This window comes from Eumetopias jubatus, unplaced genomic scaffold, assembly GCF_037043125.1.
Source record: "Eumetopias jubatus isolate StellerSeaLion01/CBP00866 unplaced genomic scaffold, mEumJub1_p1.0 scaffold_14, whole genome shotgun sequence".
Taxonomy (NCBI): domain Eukaryota; kingdom Metazoa; phylum Chordata; class Mammalia; order Carnivora; family Otariidae; genus Eumetopias; species Eumetopias jubatus.
This window is the reverse complement of record NW_028274820.1, coordinates 60,032,069-60,048,861: the sequence shown is the minus strand read 5'-3', so window position 1 is coordinate 60,048,861 and position 16,793 is coordinate 60,032,069. Positions and strand designations below refer to the sequence as shown.

At 50.7% G+C, this 16,793-nt stretch overlaps 1 protein-coding gene across 1 annotated transcript; it reads left to right on the top strand.

The window, feature by feature from the left end:
• The first annotated feature begins 13,054 nt into the window (after positions 1–13,054).
• On the top strand, positions 13,055–15,473 carry HOXA11 (homeobox A11). The gene is made up of 2 exons (XM_028119251.1): positions 13,055–13,781; positions 15,241–15,473. The coding sequence occupies exons 1-2, from the start codon at positions 13,055–13,057 to the stop codon at positions 15,471–15,473; spliced, it is 960 nt and encodes a 319-aa protein (XP_027975052.1).
• The last annotated feature ends 1,320 nt before the right edge of the window (positions 15,474–16,793 follow it).

The window sequence follows — 16,793 nt, the reverse complement described above, 5'->3', positions numbered from 1 at the left end:
TGGATTAAAAATGGAGCGAGAGGGCAACTTGAAGAAATGCTTCAGAACTGGTTGCTTTGCCCAGATAATGAACATAATGCTTAATAATAATAATTGAAGAATGGGAAAGAGAAAGAGAAAGACACTGGCATTTTGCTTTCCTAAGGGGGATCTCTTTCTCCTTGGTGGAATCTACAACTCTTTTAAAACTTTAAGAAAAGGTAAAGACTTCCAGTTCTCCCGCCAACCCCACCAGACCGTTAAATGACAAACTCTAGAGTCAAACGTCAGCCCCCAAATATGCAATTTCAGATAAGTTACACATTTACTGAAATCTTGTAAGTATTTATGTGACCATAATATTTTAGGATACTGTGTTATATGGTAATAATCCAAAAGTTGGTTACAAGATCTGTTTGTCCTTGGGTCGCCATTGCCATCTCCTTTGCATGTTAAGTGACTGCTCAGGTAAATCTTAGTGAAATTCCTACCATTGTTGTATATTCTGCAAAACATCTTATGTATAGATTTAGAAGGGGAGAGAGAAGAAGGTACTGAAATAATGATCTTGGGCAATTTACAATGAAGAAAGGGAGAGAAAGCTTTTCCAAGGATCATTTGTCTTGGTAGTAAATACAACCAGCTGAGCCTTTGAGGCTACAAGAACACCCCAGGTTGGGAATGTCCTTCTGACAATTTTAAATTGCTTATAACAAGCATATTTTGTGGCATTTGGATTATATTTTCTGCTTGACATAATTTACTTTCCAAAGAATTTAATAACTTTTTAAAAAATATTTAAAGCATCAGATGTTTCATAGAATTCCCTTTATCAGATCTCCTGAGAGGTCCACCCCGACATGGTGAACTTTGGTTTGAAGAGAATTCATGTTTCATTTAAATTGGTATTTCCAAATATTTACTAAACATTTTGCTAGAGAGTAATTTTGCTTTTTTATTTTTTAGAAAACTCAGAACGGAAATCCATTCCCCCCAAAACATTTAGATGTTTACATTCTATATTTTGATCTATTAGGGATTAGTATTTTTTCCTTGTTTATTGTGTTATAAGACTGCATAAGGAAGTTTAGGGATTCATCTTTACAGCACATTTTTAATCAAGCAGTTATTTCAACCAGCACATTCATTTTGTTCACATTCACTATAAAATGCTATCTTGTAAATAAAGACATTCAGCACACTGTGAAAATGTATTTGTGCACCTGCTTTCAAACATTTCTACTAAAAATAATAATTAAAAAGAACCTTAGACCTGTAGATAGTGATATAGAAGTATTAATTATGGTAATAAAATAGTCACTGCTATTAAAGCCTGAAGGAAATACTCGTTATTTTCCAAGCTAAATGTGCACTGCACAGGAAGAAAAGGAGCGGATTTGTCCTATATAAACCAAGGATCATTCTATTCTATTATTATTCAGCCTTTTTTTTCACTACAAATTTTTTTAAAAAAGGAGAAATCCTTCATAACTAAAATCTTAAAAATTTGGATAAGTGCTTCAGGAGAGTTAAAGTGTTAAGCATTCTGAAAAGGAGAAAGAAGAAAGGAGGAAGGGATAGTATAAATTCCCAGGCTCATTGTGGAAAATGAAAACCAGTTGTTTAGTATCAGTGATGCCCAGGCTGTAGTATTTTAAAATCTGCTATTGGGTCTGCATGTGTCTGAAAGGGCAGGTTTTGATATTTGTTGAAATGACAGGACTAGGAAAGGCCTTAAACCTTGACCTTGACGAAAAAAGACAATTTGTGACCTTGACTTTTGACAGCTCATGAATTGGCCTCGGCTGGATTAGTAGATCAAGGGCGCCACCTCGCGTTGACAAGCTTCCTTGTAATTCTTCAGCTTCAAGGGAATCAAAAGGTCTTACCTCCTTGACTCCTTGTTTTAGAGATTTAGTACTCATTTCTTTGGCTCCAGATGGAACAAATTTGAATATATGTAAGTTATACATGTGCCTGTATATATGTGAATATATATTATATATGTGTATACATGTATACTTTGCATATTGGTGCTCGTGTGTGCTTGTATATATATTTGTAGAATCTGTACAGATATAGTATCACTAATTACTGATGATCCAAGATGTTGTAATTTAAGGTGATTTCTAGAGTTGAGGTACAAAATGTACTTTACATGATGAAGTTTTGCTCCTTTTCTTTAATGGCCAAGTTTGATTTGTCTTCACAGTGCTTGTTCTGCCTCAGATTTCTGCAGATCTGCTTTAAAGCTGTACATTTTTGTTACAGTCTAAAAGGTGTTCTTAAATAACCATTCTTTCCTGGCCCTCACCCTCCAAGGTGGTCTACCATCCTAATTAGAGCTATAGGGGAGTCTATACGGCAAATAAAAAGTTTCAGATGCCTTGCTAGCTCTAGAGTTCTAGAGTTACATTTCAGAAATTCAAAGAAACTCACCTCTTAAGAGGTCAGTATGGAGAGCTTAAAGATCTCATAGCTAGAAAATGACCATAATATGGATGCAGAAGGAGAGTTATCCTGGATAGCTCAGAGCCAAGTGCTGCTCCTGGGTGGTGCGTGCAATCTTATACCGGAGCTTGTGAGGCTGCCATTTGATTTGTGGAAGAAATAGATACATATAGTATTAACAATCACCATCAAAACTGTAATAAATATTATATCTACTACTTACTGACCCCCAACAACACCTTAGTTGCTGTGTTTAGAGTCATAAATAATACATATGTATGTTTTATATTTAATATACACATAGGGTAATGTGTTTTTGTCAAATCCATGCTATGCATGTATATATATGTTGGTGGAACCAGGAGCCTTAGGATGCAGAATTTTGAGATGAGGTCAATTTTATCTTTGTGTTAGAGGAAAGTAATTGTGACTCAAAAAACCATATTTATTATTTTATGGAAAGAAATACTGGTTGGTTAGAAACCTGGCTGACGGAAACCTCCCCGACCTGAAGACTTAGAGCTTCTTTATAGGTGGAGAATTATACAATCTCTAAAGCTGTCTCAGAAACAGCATGGTCTTGAAAACATACATATGGAATGGTCTTGTGAAGTGCAATCCAATTTTGCTGTCCTGAAAGTGGATTTTCACTCCACTTGTGGAAACAAATGAAAATGATGCTTCAGATCAAGCTCCCCACATTGTGTGCCCCAGCACTCCCTTTCTAAATGAGCTGCCATCAAGCCAAAGTAACTTTCTCCCCAAATGTTTAAAGTGGTGGAAAATCCCCTCAAAGCTGGATCATACTGTGTGTTTACGGAACAGCTCCAAAGGGGACTCTTCTGTTGACGGGGGATATTTTTCTTTAGATGTAAGAAATATTCTGAGCTTCAGGCCTAGGAAGGAGGCCAACAGCAGCTCTGCAGCCGGAATACCGCCCCTTCCACAACCCATCGCAGGAACTCTGGGTAAAGTAGTAATTTTCTTTTTTTTTTTTTCTCTCTTCAATTTTTGAAACTAATGACAGAAGACATGTCAGGGGTTTCTTGTGGGGTTTTTTTCCCCCTGTTCTAAAATGGTTGTTGATAATGTCGATCTTACCTAACTCCCCTCTTATTTAAAATTCCCATGGATCTACCAGATAACCTGAGGCAAGCATGGATTATGAAGGCTCCCTAATGCCCAAATAGCAATTAGCCTAAACCTTTAGAAAAAAAGATACCCAGGAGGACTCCAGCCACCATATAAGAATAATAACACCGGACACCAGGGACAGTGTTGTTGAATAGCTGAGTCAAATTTCTTTTTCCTAAAAGGGAAACCTTTTCTGAACAAGACATTGTAAATATGGAAACAGCTAGACACCGTTTTCATCTATTAAATTTGCAAAGATTTTTAATCCTGTAATGGCCTACCATTTTAAAAATTGTAAATGTGGGACTTTAAAAAAAAACACTTTTCCCATATGCTCTTAATTCTGTCAAATTTATTAAGGTATTTGAAGTGGATGATTGTAAAATGTCACTTTGCATTTAACTACTATTTATACCTGATGCAGAACTGAAACCATCCGCTTAAATTGTTTAAAAAAAAGAGAAGCGATGATTTTTAAAGAAAGGGAGGGAAGAAAATTATTCTTTAAAAAAAAACCTAATTGAAGTGTTTTCTTAAAAATTCACGAGGCAGTGAAATTCAGCGGAGGGTGATACGAATGTGTGCGGGTAGTCAATGACAAAGATTTCACCGTATAATATATGTGCAGATTACACCCCGCTGCGTGGGCTTGGAGGGCTCGGTGAAGATGCGGCGTCTCGCTTCCTCTCTACGAATTCCGGAGTTTCGGAGCGGAGACTATCGCTGTCCCGGACTGCTAAGCCCCAGACCTGGTGGGTTGAGAGGCGCCCTTCCGGATTTGCGGACCTCTACTCGAGAGACTCTAGGGGCTTCCTGATTTATGCGCATTCCTTTAAAGTTGATCGAATGCGTGTCAGCAGCCCAAGACCTGGAGAATCAGAGAAATGTGCAGCGAGTAGCTCACATCCCATTTTTCATAAGCAGTGATGTAGCGTTATCCAAGCGGTCTGGGGAGATTTATGCCTAGGTTTTAGGACCCGCACACAATAATTAAGTTTTCAACTGCTAGGCCGCCGAGTAAATAACAGCCGGCTTCACTCTTTATGAAAACACCCACTTTCTGATCGGCTGCTTCAAGCCCCGCACATCTACCTAGCGCCGCCGAATGCCTGCGAGGTGTTTGCTATTTTTAATTTGATTTTAAAGGGAAGAGAAAAGACGCCGGCACGGAAAAATCCCTCCACCAAAGCAGCTAAGGCCTTGTCACAGTTGACTTCATTTCTTCCCGGCTCCGTCGCGCCGCTGAAGGCTGGATGCCCCGGGCAGAAAGCATTACAACGGCTTCTCCGAGATGCTCGACCCTTCGCGGGCGGCGGTGCGCGTCGCGGGGCTCGCCCCGAGTGCGGGGCCTTGGACTAGCAGGAGAAGCGCTGCTGCGGACTCCCAGCGCCTGCTCCCGGGGGGCAGAGGCGATGCTCGAAATCCTCCATGCTTCTAAAGGAACCCTCTACTCAAAATGGAGGCTCAAACCCTTCCAAAGCCGGCCTTGCTCGGAAGGCTTGTGTGTGGAAGGAGGAGTGCCGCAGAGCGTTTGGCTGAGGTCAAGGCGCCGGACCCCCAGGCCCGCGCCAGGCGGACTCTGGAGGGCCCGGCTGGGCATCCGCGCCGGGGAGTCGCCCCGCAGCTGCAGGCTGACGTCACGGTCGCCCGAGAGCGGGCCTTCGCTGGCCTCTCTAGGCGTTATTTGATGAGGACAAGCCGATTCAAACGAATGTTTTGTGCGGGTGCCCGCTTCTCCGCCCCGCCCCGCCCTCCCCAAGAGAATAATCGGGTATTTAATCTCTCCCGGTCTTAATTCTTGGCAGCATGGAAGGTGGTTTGCACGGGAAATAAAACTTGACAGGAGCATTTTCTCCAAAAGGGGTTCTGAGACGGACTGAAAAGAAACCAGTGTTTTTCTCTCCCAAATACTTCCGCTTTCTGAGCCCCGGCCCGAGGGGTGGGGTGACATCCGAGGGACCAGAGAGCGAGCTGGGCACGCAGGACCACGCGGTGCACCCGAACCGGGGCGCTCCGGGCAGCCCCGGGTCTCCGCCTGGGCCTGGGCCGGGAAGCAGCCTCGGGCCTCGCTGCGCCCAGCGCCTCTGTGGCTCGGCTCCGCCCGGCCATAGGGCCGGCGCCGCCCGCAACCTGAAGCCAGGACCCCGCTTCCAGGAAGCTGGCACCCAAAGTAATACCCTGGCATTGGCTACAGGCGACTGGGGTCAAATGAGAGAAGGAGGCGCTGGGGAGGGTCTTGGACCGCTTGGCTTTAGCCCTGAGCCTTTTAGCTAAGGGGAATTGGGGACCAGAGCTCGCAAAGGAGGTGGTGAGAGCACTGCTGGGGGCTTTGTTTCGGCTGCGGGTCTGCAGCTATTGCACAAAATGGAGGGGGGCGTGGGGGTGAGCGGCGAAGCTTGCGTGGGTTGTCCGGGCTGCTATTGGGTGGGAGAAGCTGGAGACAGCAGAATCCCCCTCCCGGCAGCTCAGAGAGCGCCCTCCCCTCGCGCCGCAAAGGTCAAGTCCTCCGCACCGTGGCTGCCTCCACAGTCAGGCCCGCGGCGGACGCAGGAAGGCGCAGGACCCACACTTGGCCGGCTGCATGCAGGTTCTGATAGCCCGGGCTCTCGGACTGGAGGCAGCGGTCCTTTCCTGGCTTCCAACTTTGTCGCTCCCAGCCCGACTGAAAAGGAGTTCCGCAGCCAGGGTTGGCCCAGGCTATGTCCCCGTCGAGTCCTGCAAGAGCGGGTCCAGGAGACTTCGGAGCCCGCGGAGGCCTAGCCCCGAAGAGAGGCAGAGCCTGCAAGCTCAGCAGAGCGGATGTGGCTGGATCCGAGCTCTGGGCTCCGGCAGAAACAAGGGACCCGCAGGGCCTATGGGCCAGCAGGGCCAGGAATAGGATAGGGGAGCAAGGACCCTGCTGGGAACCTCTCTTAAGGTCCTTGAGTCCAGGTCTGCTCTTTCAAGTGCAAGCTGATGCTTTGTGCACTTTGACGCTCTTCTCCTGCTTAAAATCTGGGCCAAGAAGTGAGGTGCACTCTGCCAAAGGTAAAAATCCCTGACTCCGGAGGGGGCCTCCAAACCCATTCACTGTGTTCTGGCCGGGTGGGAGCCCCTGCCCTCTGCCCATAGCTTGCCTGCAGCAGGTCACACATCAGGCCCAATGATAAACAAATAACTTTCATGGGGTCTGCCCTGAGCTTATTGCCCCAGGTGAATCAAAGAGGCCCTACAAAGGATTTCATCTTGTTTTCTCCCCCCGCCCCCACAAAAGACAGAAAAGCTGGGCTTTATCCCTAGAGCTGCACGGGTGGAGCAGGGTCTTGAGGGGACACTAGCTGGAGGAATTGTGCATGGATAGGTGTCATCACAGAACTGCCTGGAAGGGCACGTAGGGGAGACCCCTAGGGCAGGGCTGGATGGGCATGGCCTCGCTCTTTTCAAGTCTGGAATGTGAGCCATGGATCGCAGCCCGAGTAGAAACAGAGGAGCCTGGGGGAACTGCCCTAAGAGGCAGCTGGAGCTTGGGGCATGGAGGCTTCCTGCGAGCCACAGCTGAGGGCCAGGGCTGCCCTTCTGGTTGGGCCGCCCTCTTTTGTCCTCTTTATTGCAGATACCCTCAGCTGGAGAAACCCGTTTGAGCCGAAGTTTCAGGGAGAATGGACAGCAGATGCCGAGAGCCAGGGCTTCGTCCTTTAAAGTTGCCCCTGCTCCATTTGTTCCCATTTGATAAGGGGGGGGATTTTTTTTATAATGAATCTACAATAATAAAAATAAAAATATTTCTTCTCAAAGGAAGTAACTCTCTCCCATCAGTTTGGGACCCACTAAACTAAATATAACCAGATCGCTTGAGTGTCTAAAACCCTCAACTGAGCCCTATGCCCCACTCTTCAGTAGCCAGGGGGAGGATGTGGACTTCTTCAGATGTTTAGGGGCCTTGGAGGATTGAATCTGTGAGTCAGATGAGAACCAACCATAAGGTCAAGTTCAAGGCATTACCTGTTCCTGTGCTATAGGGAAGTGTAGAGGAGCTTGTGGACAGGAGGGTGCCTTGCCAAGCCAAGGGGATAATAAGTTAACCTCTGCCTCCACCTAGTAGTGAAGAGAGGGTCTCCTAATATGTCATTATAGCCTCAGTGCCACCTGTGGACAGTGCCTGGAAATGTGATAGACTGGCCGTGATCTGCCGATAGACTGTTCCCTGAGAACAAATACTGGAGATGTCTTGGCCTCTCTCAAACAACCCATTACCCAGAATCACCATGGAGGACAGATGCACCTCCAGATACCTCCCACCTGGAAGGAGACAGCCCCCAAATAAAAGCCTGTCCTCCAACCCTAGGAAAGACTCAGTGGCTATTTTTATCTTGGGCCACCAGTTGCCTTTTGCACCTGTGTGCAGTATGGTCACTGGGGTTGAAATAGTCTTCTATGGAGCTTTCTAGAAATAGGTGTGACATTTAGGGACTGAAGTTGCTAGGGGCTCAGTCCAACAAGAATAGGCAAAAAAAAAAAAAAAAAAAAAATTGGCGCCCTAAGTGATCCATAGATAAAAGACTATAGATTTTTGCAAGTGAGTTTTGGTTTGTCCAGTGAGTCTGACCCCTCCCAGGCTGGCTGCCATCCAGGAGCTAGGTCCCAAGAAGAGAAGAAGGGAGTATTGGGGAGAGAGAGAGAGAGAGAAAAAGGACATGGTAGAGCCTTGGGATGGAGTGTTCAGAAGAATGAGGTAAGAGATCGAGTTCCTGGTGGAGGCCTAAACTGGCTGGGGCGGTGGGGGGGGGGGCGGTCCAGGAACCTAACAGTCCTCCTTCTCTGTGCTTGAGGACTGGGTGCCCTCAGTTCTTGCTCAGCCTAGGAGGGGTATCAGAAAAGGCAGGAGGCTGCAGAAGGGGAGACTCTGCTGGAAAGAGGAGGACGGGGAGACAGGTGAGCAGGGGCTGCAGGGAGACAGGATCAGCTAAGGAGGGAATGTGGTGAGCGCACAGCCTGGTGTTGGCATTCACACTATTGACTATATGCACAACAGTCAAGAGGCTGCAAGTGCAGGCATTGGGGACTTCAGATTCTCAGATTTGGGGGTCAATGAGCCGGTCCCAGTGCCCAAGCTGGCACCAAGGAGAAAAGAGGGCAGCCCAGCAGCGGTGCCACATGGGGTTTGGAACCCAGAGTCTGGAGTTACTCCCTGCCCACTGCTCTGTTTCTGCCTTGGAGTGAGCAGGTGTTAAGCTGCCTATCAAGTGACAGTCCTTTCAGCTCATGCCCCTCAAATGACTGCGCTGGAAACGCCCCCAGCGTGACAACCCCCGGTGGAAAAGCCTCACGTTGCCCTGGCGTGCACTGACTGCACCAAGGCTACCCCGCCTGGGCACCGCCAGCAGGCACCCTTCGGCTACCGAAAGAAGTAGAGGCGGCAGTACTGGGCAGAGGCACCTGGACGCAATTTATTCCAGTATCTTGCCCGGGAAGGTGGGTGGAGCGCAGCACACAGGAATCATCCCCACCAGGGCCCACTCAGCCCCAGCAAGGAGGATCCAGGAGGTACTGCCGAGCCCCTCAAACTCCCTCCTCCCCCATTTAGGGCCAAATCAAACAGAGCCTTGCAAAGGCTTGGTCTGCTTTGCTGAGCAAATCGCCTCGTTAGCCGTTTCCGCTTGACAGGGCGGGCTTGGGAGCCATCCTTCTCTCCGGGTGGCCATCTCCAAACACTGCTTGGGGAGTGAAAGGGCCTGGCCCTGCAAGGGCTGCCTAGACCTTGAAGTTTGGAAAAACAACAAGAAGAGATTGAAAAGGCTCCCTCCCTTCTCCACAGACACACACGCACCGTCAGGCCGCCGCCACTTCCTGCCTTTGTTTTTCTTCCTCCAGAACATTTTTGGCCTTTTGCATTAGCTGCCGTGGGGTTCTGGGTTGAGGATAAAAGGAAAGACATGCTGGAGACTGTTTTCTGGAGATGGCCCCGCACCGTGGAGCTCCTGAGAAAGGACAGTTCACAGGCAACCAGCCGCCAAGGCCAATGTCCTAGCCTTGCCCACACAATCTCTTCAAGAAATACAACTCGGACGTGGCTTTCCAGGGTGGCCTTAGCACCCGTCAGGTCTTCCCCTGAGCCGGGCGGGCTCCCTTCAGCTGCTGGGCCTCCTGCAAAGCGGAAGAGTCAGTTAGGCTCAGAGCAAAGTCAAAACCCAGGAGCTGCAGTTCTGCCTCCCCAGCTTCCCCAGATTTGATCTGATCCTCAGATCTGTGACCACCCCCAACTACACACCCCCCATGCAAACCTTCACTCTGCCAGTGTATTCCGGGCAAGAGGGCCAGGAGCAGATAAAGCTGGGAACAGTGCAAAGCCTTGGGGATGGGAGCACCCCCTCCTGTCTCTGCTGGGGGAAGGAAAGCATTAGCCACTCCAGGCGTTTTCTCTTCTCCTGCCATCAAAAGCCTTTCCCTTCATCCATCTTCACCGCAGCACCCCCACACACCCTCTTCCAGGCTGCGTGCCCCTCCTGGCACCCCGCATTGGTACAGCCTTCTGAACTACCCTGCTGATCGCTTTGGGACAGACTTCCTCCACCCTAGCCTTTCCTCAGAAATTTGTCTTTGTCTCCTGCAGACACCCATGGGATTCAGTCTTGCTGGCACCCCCTCGGCTTGGCTTTCAAGGACATGGGAGGCATTGATCATGCAGAACAGCATATACCCCCATACTGACCTTTCTGCCGGGACCCCCTCTCCCTGGCACCTAGGGGGAAACCGATCTAATTAGGAGAGGGGCTGCGTGCAGCTGGGGGAGGCAGCCTGGCGTCCCCCGCGGGCGGGCCACCGCAGCCGGTCTGCTCAGGCACAAGCTGAAGTTGACTGCCAAAACTGCTATAAAACCCCAGGTCTGTCTAGAACTGTTTTCGGTTCTCCTAGACGCCCCCGGGTTCAATTATAGTCTTAAAAGCCCTAATACAAGTGCAAGAATTTGTTTGCCTTCACCCAGGGGAGGGGCAAGCCCCGAAATGGTGGCGCCTTTGTTATGGCAAAGTCACTGAAACCCCTCAAGCATTCCTTTTGTTCGAGGGTCGGGGTGGCGGGGACTGGGTGGGCTGCCCGGAGATAGTTTGGGAGAGCCAAAATCAAGCCAGGAAACAGCTCAGATACTACTGTTCGCAAACCTCTCCTTCTCCCTTTTATATTCTGTCTGCAAGAAAGAGATGCTGTGGAGAAATAAATATTTTGCCTTGTTGGTCACTGCTGGAAATCGAAGTTTTTTCGCTGCAGGGCAATCCCGTAACTGTGATTCCCACCTTTAGGAGGTCTCAGGCTGCCCTTCCCCAGCAGCCTTCCTTCCCACCAGACCTTCTCACCCACACCGCTGATGCCCTCTGCACAAGCCACGGTGGACAAATAGGTCAAGCTGAAGATGCACAAATAATTTCAAGTTCAACTCTCAGGGATTCGAGGGGTATGAAAATTCTTGAAGCAAATCCTGAATAAAAAGTTCATTAAACCAATGTGCTCAAGTAGTTTGATTTGTGATAAGCAACCCTTGTAAAGGAAGGGGGTAGGAGACACATAAACATTAATGCTAATAAATTAGTTTACTCCACTGCAGAGTAATTACTTGATATTATTGATATTTACAGCAGGTATTCAAACACAATGGTGGGCCATCATTTGGAGAAAATACATAATGAGAATAGTTCTTTTCCAGTGCAATACATGATTAGATTTGTTATTGAGTCAGTTACAGTCAGCTCAGCAATAAATAAATAAATCGATGTTGACACTTAAATACCAAAGATCTTAGAGTTTATACTCTAAATCTCCCCAAGATATATAAATACCTTCAGCTATTTCCTGGATGGGGAAAGGGAAAAGGTTATCCTTTTTCATTTTCCGACTTTCCTTCAGCGACATCCAGCTCCTTCCAAGAAGATAGGTGTGGGGAGGCCTCTGGGCCGCCCCCCGCCCCCAGTCCCCGGTCCTGCCTAGCTGCTCTATGCACTCTTCTTTCACTTCTCCCCAACGTTGATCATTCAGTCCTGCAGGATGGCAAGCACTTTTCACCCTCGTAATTTTTTTCTTTCCTTTTCCCAAGAAAGCTAGACTCCTACTAGCAGCTATGACCCCTGCTTCTGTCTTTGGCTCAAACCTAGCCTTTTCAGGGCGTTCTCGTCACCCACGGTGCCAGGAGTTTGGGAAGCATGGCTCTTTTCTTTAGCATTGTGTTCCTTCTGTGGGATGCGTAGCAGAAAAGGCGCCGAGCCTTCTGAGTTTCTTTCTGCTTGCACATCACTGGCTCTCACGCTTTGCAAGGAAGGAGAGGAGGCGTGTTACCCCTTTCTCAGCCACAGCTCCCTGGCCCTCGTCTCCTTCCTCCTGACTGCCCTCACTCTCCTTCAGCTCTGCAGCTCTGCGGGCAGCCTGGTGGGCCCCCGGAAGGTGCAGCATACCCAGGAAGGGCTCCTCGGATGTCAGCGCCTCTAAGCAGCCCAAGGCTCGCCTCAACTGCGTGGTTTCCCGAGTCCTCAGCTCCAGAAGACCAGGCGGGCGTGCACAGTGGCGCAGCCCCCACGCGTCTGGCTCCGCCGAGTGACTCCGACCCCCGGCAGGCAGCGAGGAGGAAGGGGTTTCTTCAAGGGCAAGGGGTGGAGTGAGGAGGCCGGCGGGGAGGATGAAGTGGAGGTGGATCCCGGGTAAGACGAAGGCCCTTCCGGGACCTGCAGATGCCTGACAAACCGCGGGGGAAGCCGCCCTGGTTGTTGGCGGTTTAGGGACGGAAGGCACTAAAGCGCTTCGGAAGTGACCATGAATGCGAGCGTGTAATCAAGTCACCGTGCAAATCGGGCAAGCCACGAGGCAGGCACATCCACGGCTGCGAACCCTGGCCCCGAAGGGGTCCGGCCAGAGTCGGAGACAGAGGTGGTTCCCAGAGCAAGCCTGTGGGAGGGGGATAGCGAAGGAGGTGCGAACGCGAGCCTCCAGGAGAATAGATTCCAGGACCGCGCACCGGCCACGCAGCGACGAGCTCCCACCCGGCCACCCCCAGTCTGGGGCATCCCTCACCCGGGGAGTGATGGGTGGCAGGAGTTGAGCTCTCTCACCGCCCTCGGCGCACTTGAGGGCCAGGACCGTGCCGCTGAGCACAAGCGAGTGGCATGGGGCGCACCTCAGCCTCGCCGCGCGCCGGGAGGCCCCCCAGCCAACATGAGTTACACCGGCGATTACGTGCTTTCGGTGAGAACACCGAGTGACGATCTGTTGCTTCCCCTGAGGTGGCTACAAAGAAAGGAAGCCGGGGGGGGGGGGGGGGAGGAAAGGGAAAAAAAAAAAGGCCCAGAACAGCTTGCAGCTTGTCAATTTCAACATCGGGTCACATGACCAGCACCTCCCTGCTAAGGATGGGGATAGATTTCCACGTCAGCTTACGTCTCCAAATTTCTACTTCACGGATCCGCTTCAAAGAGGCAGCTGCAGTGGAGAATCATGTTAAGCTCGGCTACTGCGGAGAGCCCAACGTAGCCCAATGATGGATTTTGATGAGCGTGGTCCCTGCTCCTCTAACATGTATTTGCCAAGTTGTACTTACTACGTCTCGGGTCCAGATTTCTCCAGCCTCCCTTCTTTTCTGCCCCAGACCCCGTCTTCGCGCCCAATGACATACTCCTACTCTTCCAACCTGCCCCAGGTCCAACCCGTACGCGAAGTGACCTTCAGAGAGTACGCCATTGAGCCCGCCACTAAATGGCACCCCCGCGGCAATCTGGCTCACTGCTACTCCGCGGAGGAGCTCGTGCACAGAGACTGCCTGCAGGCGCCCAGCGCGGCCGGCGTGCCTGGCGACGTGCTGGCCAAGAGCTCGGCCAACGTCTACCACCACCCCACCCCCGCCGTCTCGTCCAATTTCTATAGCACCGTGGGCAGGAACGGCGTCCTGCCACAGGCTTTCGACCAGTTTTTCGAGACGGCCTACGGCACCCCGGAAAACCTCGCCTCCTCCGACTACCCCGGGGACAAGAGCGCCGAGAAGGGGCCCCCAGCGGCCGCAGCGACCTCCGCGGCGGCGGCGGCGGCGGCGGCGGCGGCAGCGGCCACGGGCACGGGCACGCCCGCAACTTCAAGTTCGGACGGTGGCGGCGGCGGCTGCCGGGAGGCGGCGGCGGCGGAGGAGAAGGAGCGGCGACGGCGCCCTGAGAGCAGCAGCAGCCCTGAGTCGTCTTCCGGCCACACTGAGGACAAGGCCGGCGGCTCCAGTACGTATAAAGGCAGCGCCCTGCGCTTTATGAAAGGGGAGTTGGAAATCTAGCGCAGCACCGCTGTTAAATTTTTATATGCTGTTTTATAAGCATATAAGGTTTATGAAGGGCCTTTAGGTTTCCCCCAACAAAACTTTGTTATAAAAGGCGGGATCACGTGGCGAGTGCTGAAATTGGCCGTGAAATACCCACCGGCCAAGGCATGCCTGCAAAAAAAAAAAAAAAAAAAAAAAAAAAAATCAAAAAAAAAAAACCACACACACAACTCCCTTTTTCCCTTTTTTCCCTTCTCAGTCCCAAGCCCAGCAGCTCGACCCCGCTCGGGGCCAGCTCGGGCTGGGGAGCCGGAGGTGGGCGCCTGTAAATTCCCCCTGCAAGGGCTCCGGGAGCCTTTGATAGCGAGGTAATCCGGAGATTTTTATAAAAGCCATGTGTTGCGCCGGGACTCCAGTCCCGGCCGGGATTCAAAGGCGTCGCTGTTTAACGATGGCGCTAGGAGCGTGTTTAACAGATAAAATAGCCCGCTTAGCTCGAGCAATATATTAAAAGAAACAAATTAAGCCAAAGTTGGCCTTTTTATCCAAAGGAAGCCATTTTCCTCTGGCGCGGTCGCAATTATGTGCCGCCTTCTGTCCCACTGCATGTTACTCACAATTGTTATTCATTCTGTCAAAAGCGGGTTTTTTTTTTCCTCTCCGTCCTGTGAAGTTTTATTGAAAAGGGGGGCAAGTCGAGCCTGCCCGTAGCTTTAGGAAACCCCTCTTCCCTCCACGCTATCTAAAACAGCACCCCTGGCCAGCGGGGGGAGGAGGGGGCAGGATGGCTGTGTGGCCTTGGTGCTCAGGGAAGGCCCGTGGTAGGGGGCTTCCGCTGCCACCTCCTCAGCTCGCGGAAGCCAGGAGGCTGGTCAAGGAGGCAGGAGCTGGTGGCCAGGAATCAGGCTGACAAAGACCCGGCAGCGGCCGCAGATGCTAACGAGGGCCGAGTCACGGTCGCAGCCGGGAAAGGCTGGGACTGGGGTCGACTTTACTGCCTCGGGAACCGGGAACCGGCCGCCCAGGTGCTGGAAGGTGAAATGTCCGCGGGCGGCTGTTTGTTTAGTCTGGCCGGGCTGGAGGCAGCTGCGACCCCCTCTCGGCGGCTTTAAAAGCCGCTTCTGCGGCCCCAGCCCGCCCGCCTGTTGCTGAAGGAGCCCTCCTTTCTGCTCTGGGGGGCAGCGTGAGCAGCTTCCCTGGGGGCCTATCTAGGGAGCTGGCTTTTATCTGGGGCTGAGTCTCCGCCTGCAGCCTGTCCCCAGCGGGCAGTAGGAGCCTGAAGGCAGGGGACTGAGGAGACCTTGATGGGGCTAGGACAGGGCCTCCAGTCCCATGGGCCAGCCCTTTTCCTCCACTGGGGTTCTGGGATGGATTACAGCCCCCACACCTGGCTCACTCCCTGCTTCTTTCTCCCTCCACAGGTGGCCAACGCACCAGAAAAAAGCGTTGCCCCTACACCAAGTACCAGATCCGGGAGTTGGAGCGGGAGTTCTTCTTCAGTGTGTACATCAACAAAGAGAAGCGCCTGCAGTTGTCTCGAATGCTCAACCTCACTGACCGTCAAGTCAAAATCTGGTTTCAGAACAGGAGAATGAAGGAAAAAAAAATTAACAGAGACCGTTTACAGTACTACTCGGCCAACCCGCTCCTCTAAGGCTCCAGCCAGCTGGAATTGGGTGGGGGGCTTCATACACGTGAGATTATATGCAGATTTTGCCCTTGACAAGGTCAAGGCACGTGGTGACTTTTGAAGAAAAGAGATGTGCAAAAGAGGGGAGGCTACACGGAGACAGCCTCTAAGAAGGCGGCCCGGGACTCTCTTGGGCATCTGTGGTTAAGATTCCTAACAAAAATTGGATTTGAAGAGTTGTGCATCAACTAGAATGAATGGTTTGGGACCCCTGGTGGTTCATTCTTGGAGACTGTGGAGCTTTGGGCTGGGTGTGGTCTCCATCAAGACTGGGCCTCCTGCCAAGCGCCCTGGAGACCGACCTGGGCCCAGGACCCTCCACATGGAGCCTGCCCATCCCCAGGACCCCTGCGCCAAGAAGCTATTCAATCTTTAAACCCAGTTCAGCTTGGGGACAGGAGCAGGAGGAAGGGGGGAGGATTCCTAGATGTCTGGAGTGGGGCTGCTTTCCAAAGCCAGTGTGAAAGACGGCTGGACTAAGAGGTGGCTATGAGGTGGGAGAGGGCTGCTGATCCTTGAGGGGGAAAAAATCAATTCCAGGTGGCATTAGGGGCTCTCCACCCCTCCTAGCCACTCACCACACTGTCCGAGGCCGGAGCTTCTAGCAATCGCCTCCTGCAGTCCACCTGATTTTTCCTACTGATGAGGGCCTTCTTCCTGGACTGCCACTCAGGCCTAAAGCCTGGTCGCGAAGCAGACCTTTCCCGCTAGCCCCAAGATCTTTGCAGGAAATGCCTATGGAGTGCGGCAGCCTAGCTAAGTCTCCACCACACTTAACTGAAGCTTGGGTTTGCTCAGCAGAACAGTGGGCCTGGCCAGCGGTCCCCAGCTATGAGGGGCTTGAGTCCCCAAAACACCCAGTCTGGCACCGCACTCTGCCCTTTGCGCCCCAGAACTGAGCTTGGAAGCTTCCGGCAACCTTCCAAGAACTCAAGAGTGTTTGGAATTATTTTAAAAAAATAAATATTATATTATATTATATATATTTCCCTGCAGGAACCAAAGCGAATTTTAAAAAGATGCAACGTAAAGAGGGAAAAAGATGATGAAGAGAATATTTAAAGTCTCTATCTGTTTACAGTGTTCCACGGTTAAACTCACTCACTGCTAAAGAATATTTGAATGTACGCTTCATACAGGGATGGTGTTCGAAAGACTTGTAAATAAAAGAACCACAACCTATTTTGTTTGAATACTTTCTAAATTTTGCCATTAGTTGATTTCCTTGGGGTGTTGGAGGGGCGGGAAGGGTGTTAGGAATGATCTTTTTAATTTCTTGCAATG

Coding starts and splice junctions, on each gene's coding strand:
- HOXA11 (XM_028119251.1), top strand. CDS start 13,055: ATGATGGATTTTGATGAGCGTGGTCCCTGCTCCTCTAACATGTATTTG. Junction 13,782..15,240: donor GGACAAGGCCGGCGGCTCCA/GTACGTATAAAG, acceptor CTCCCTCCACAG/GTGGCCAACGCACCAGAAAA.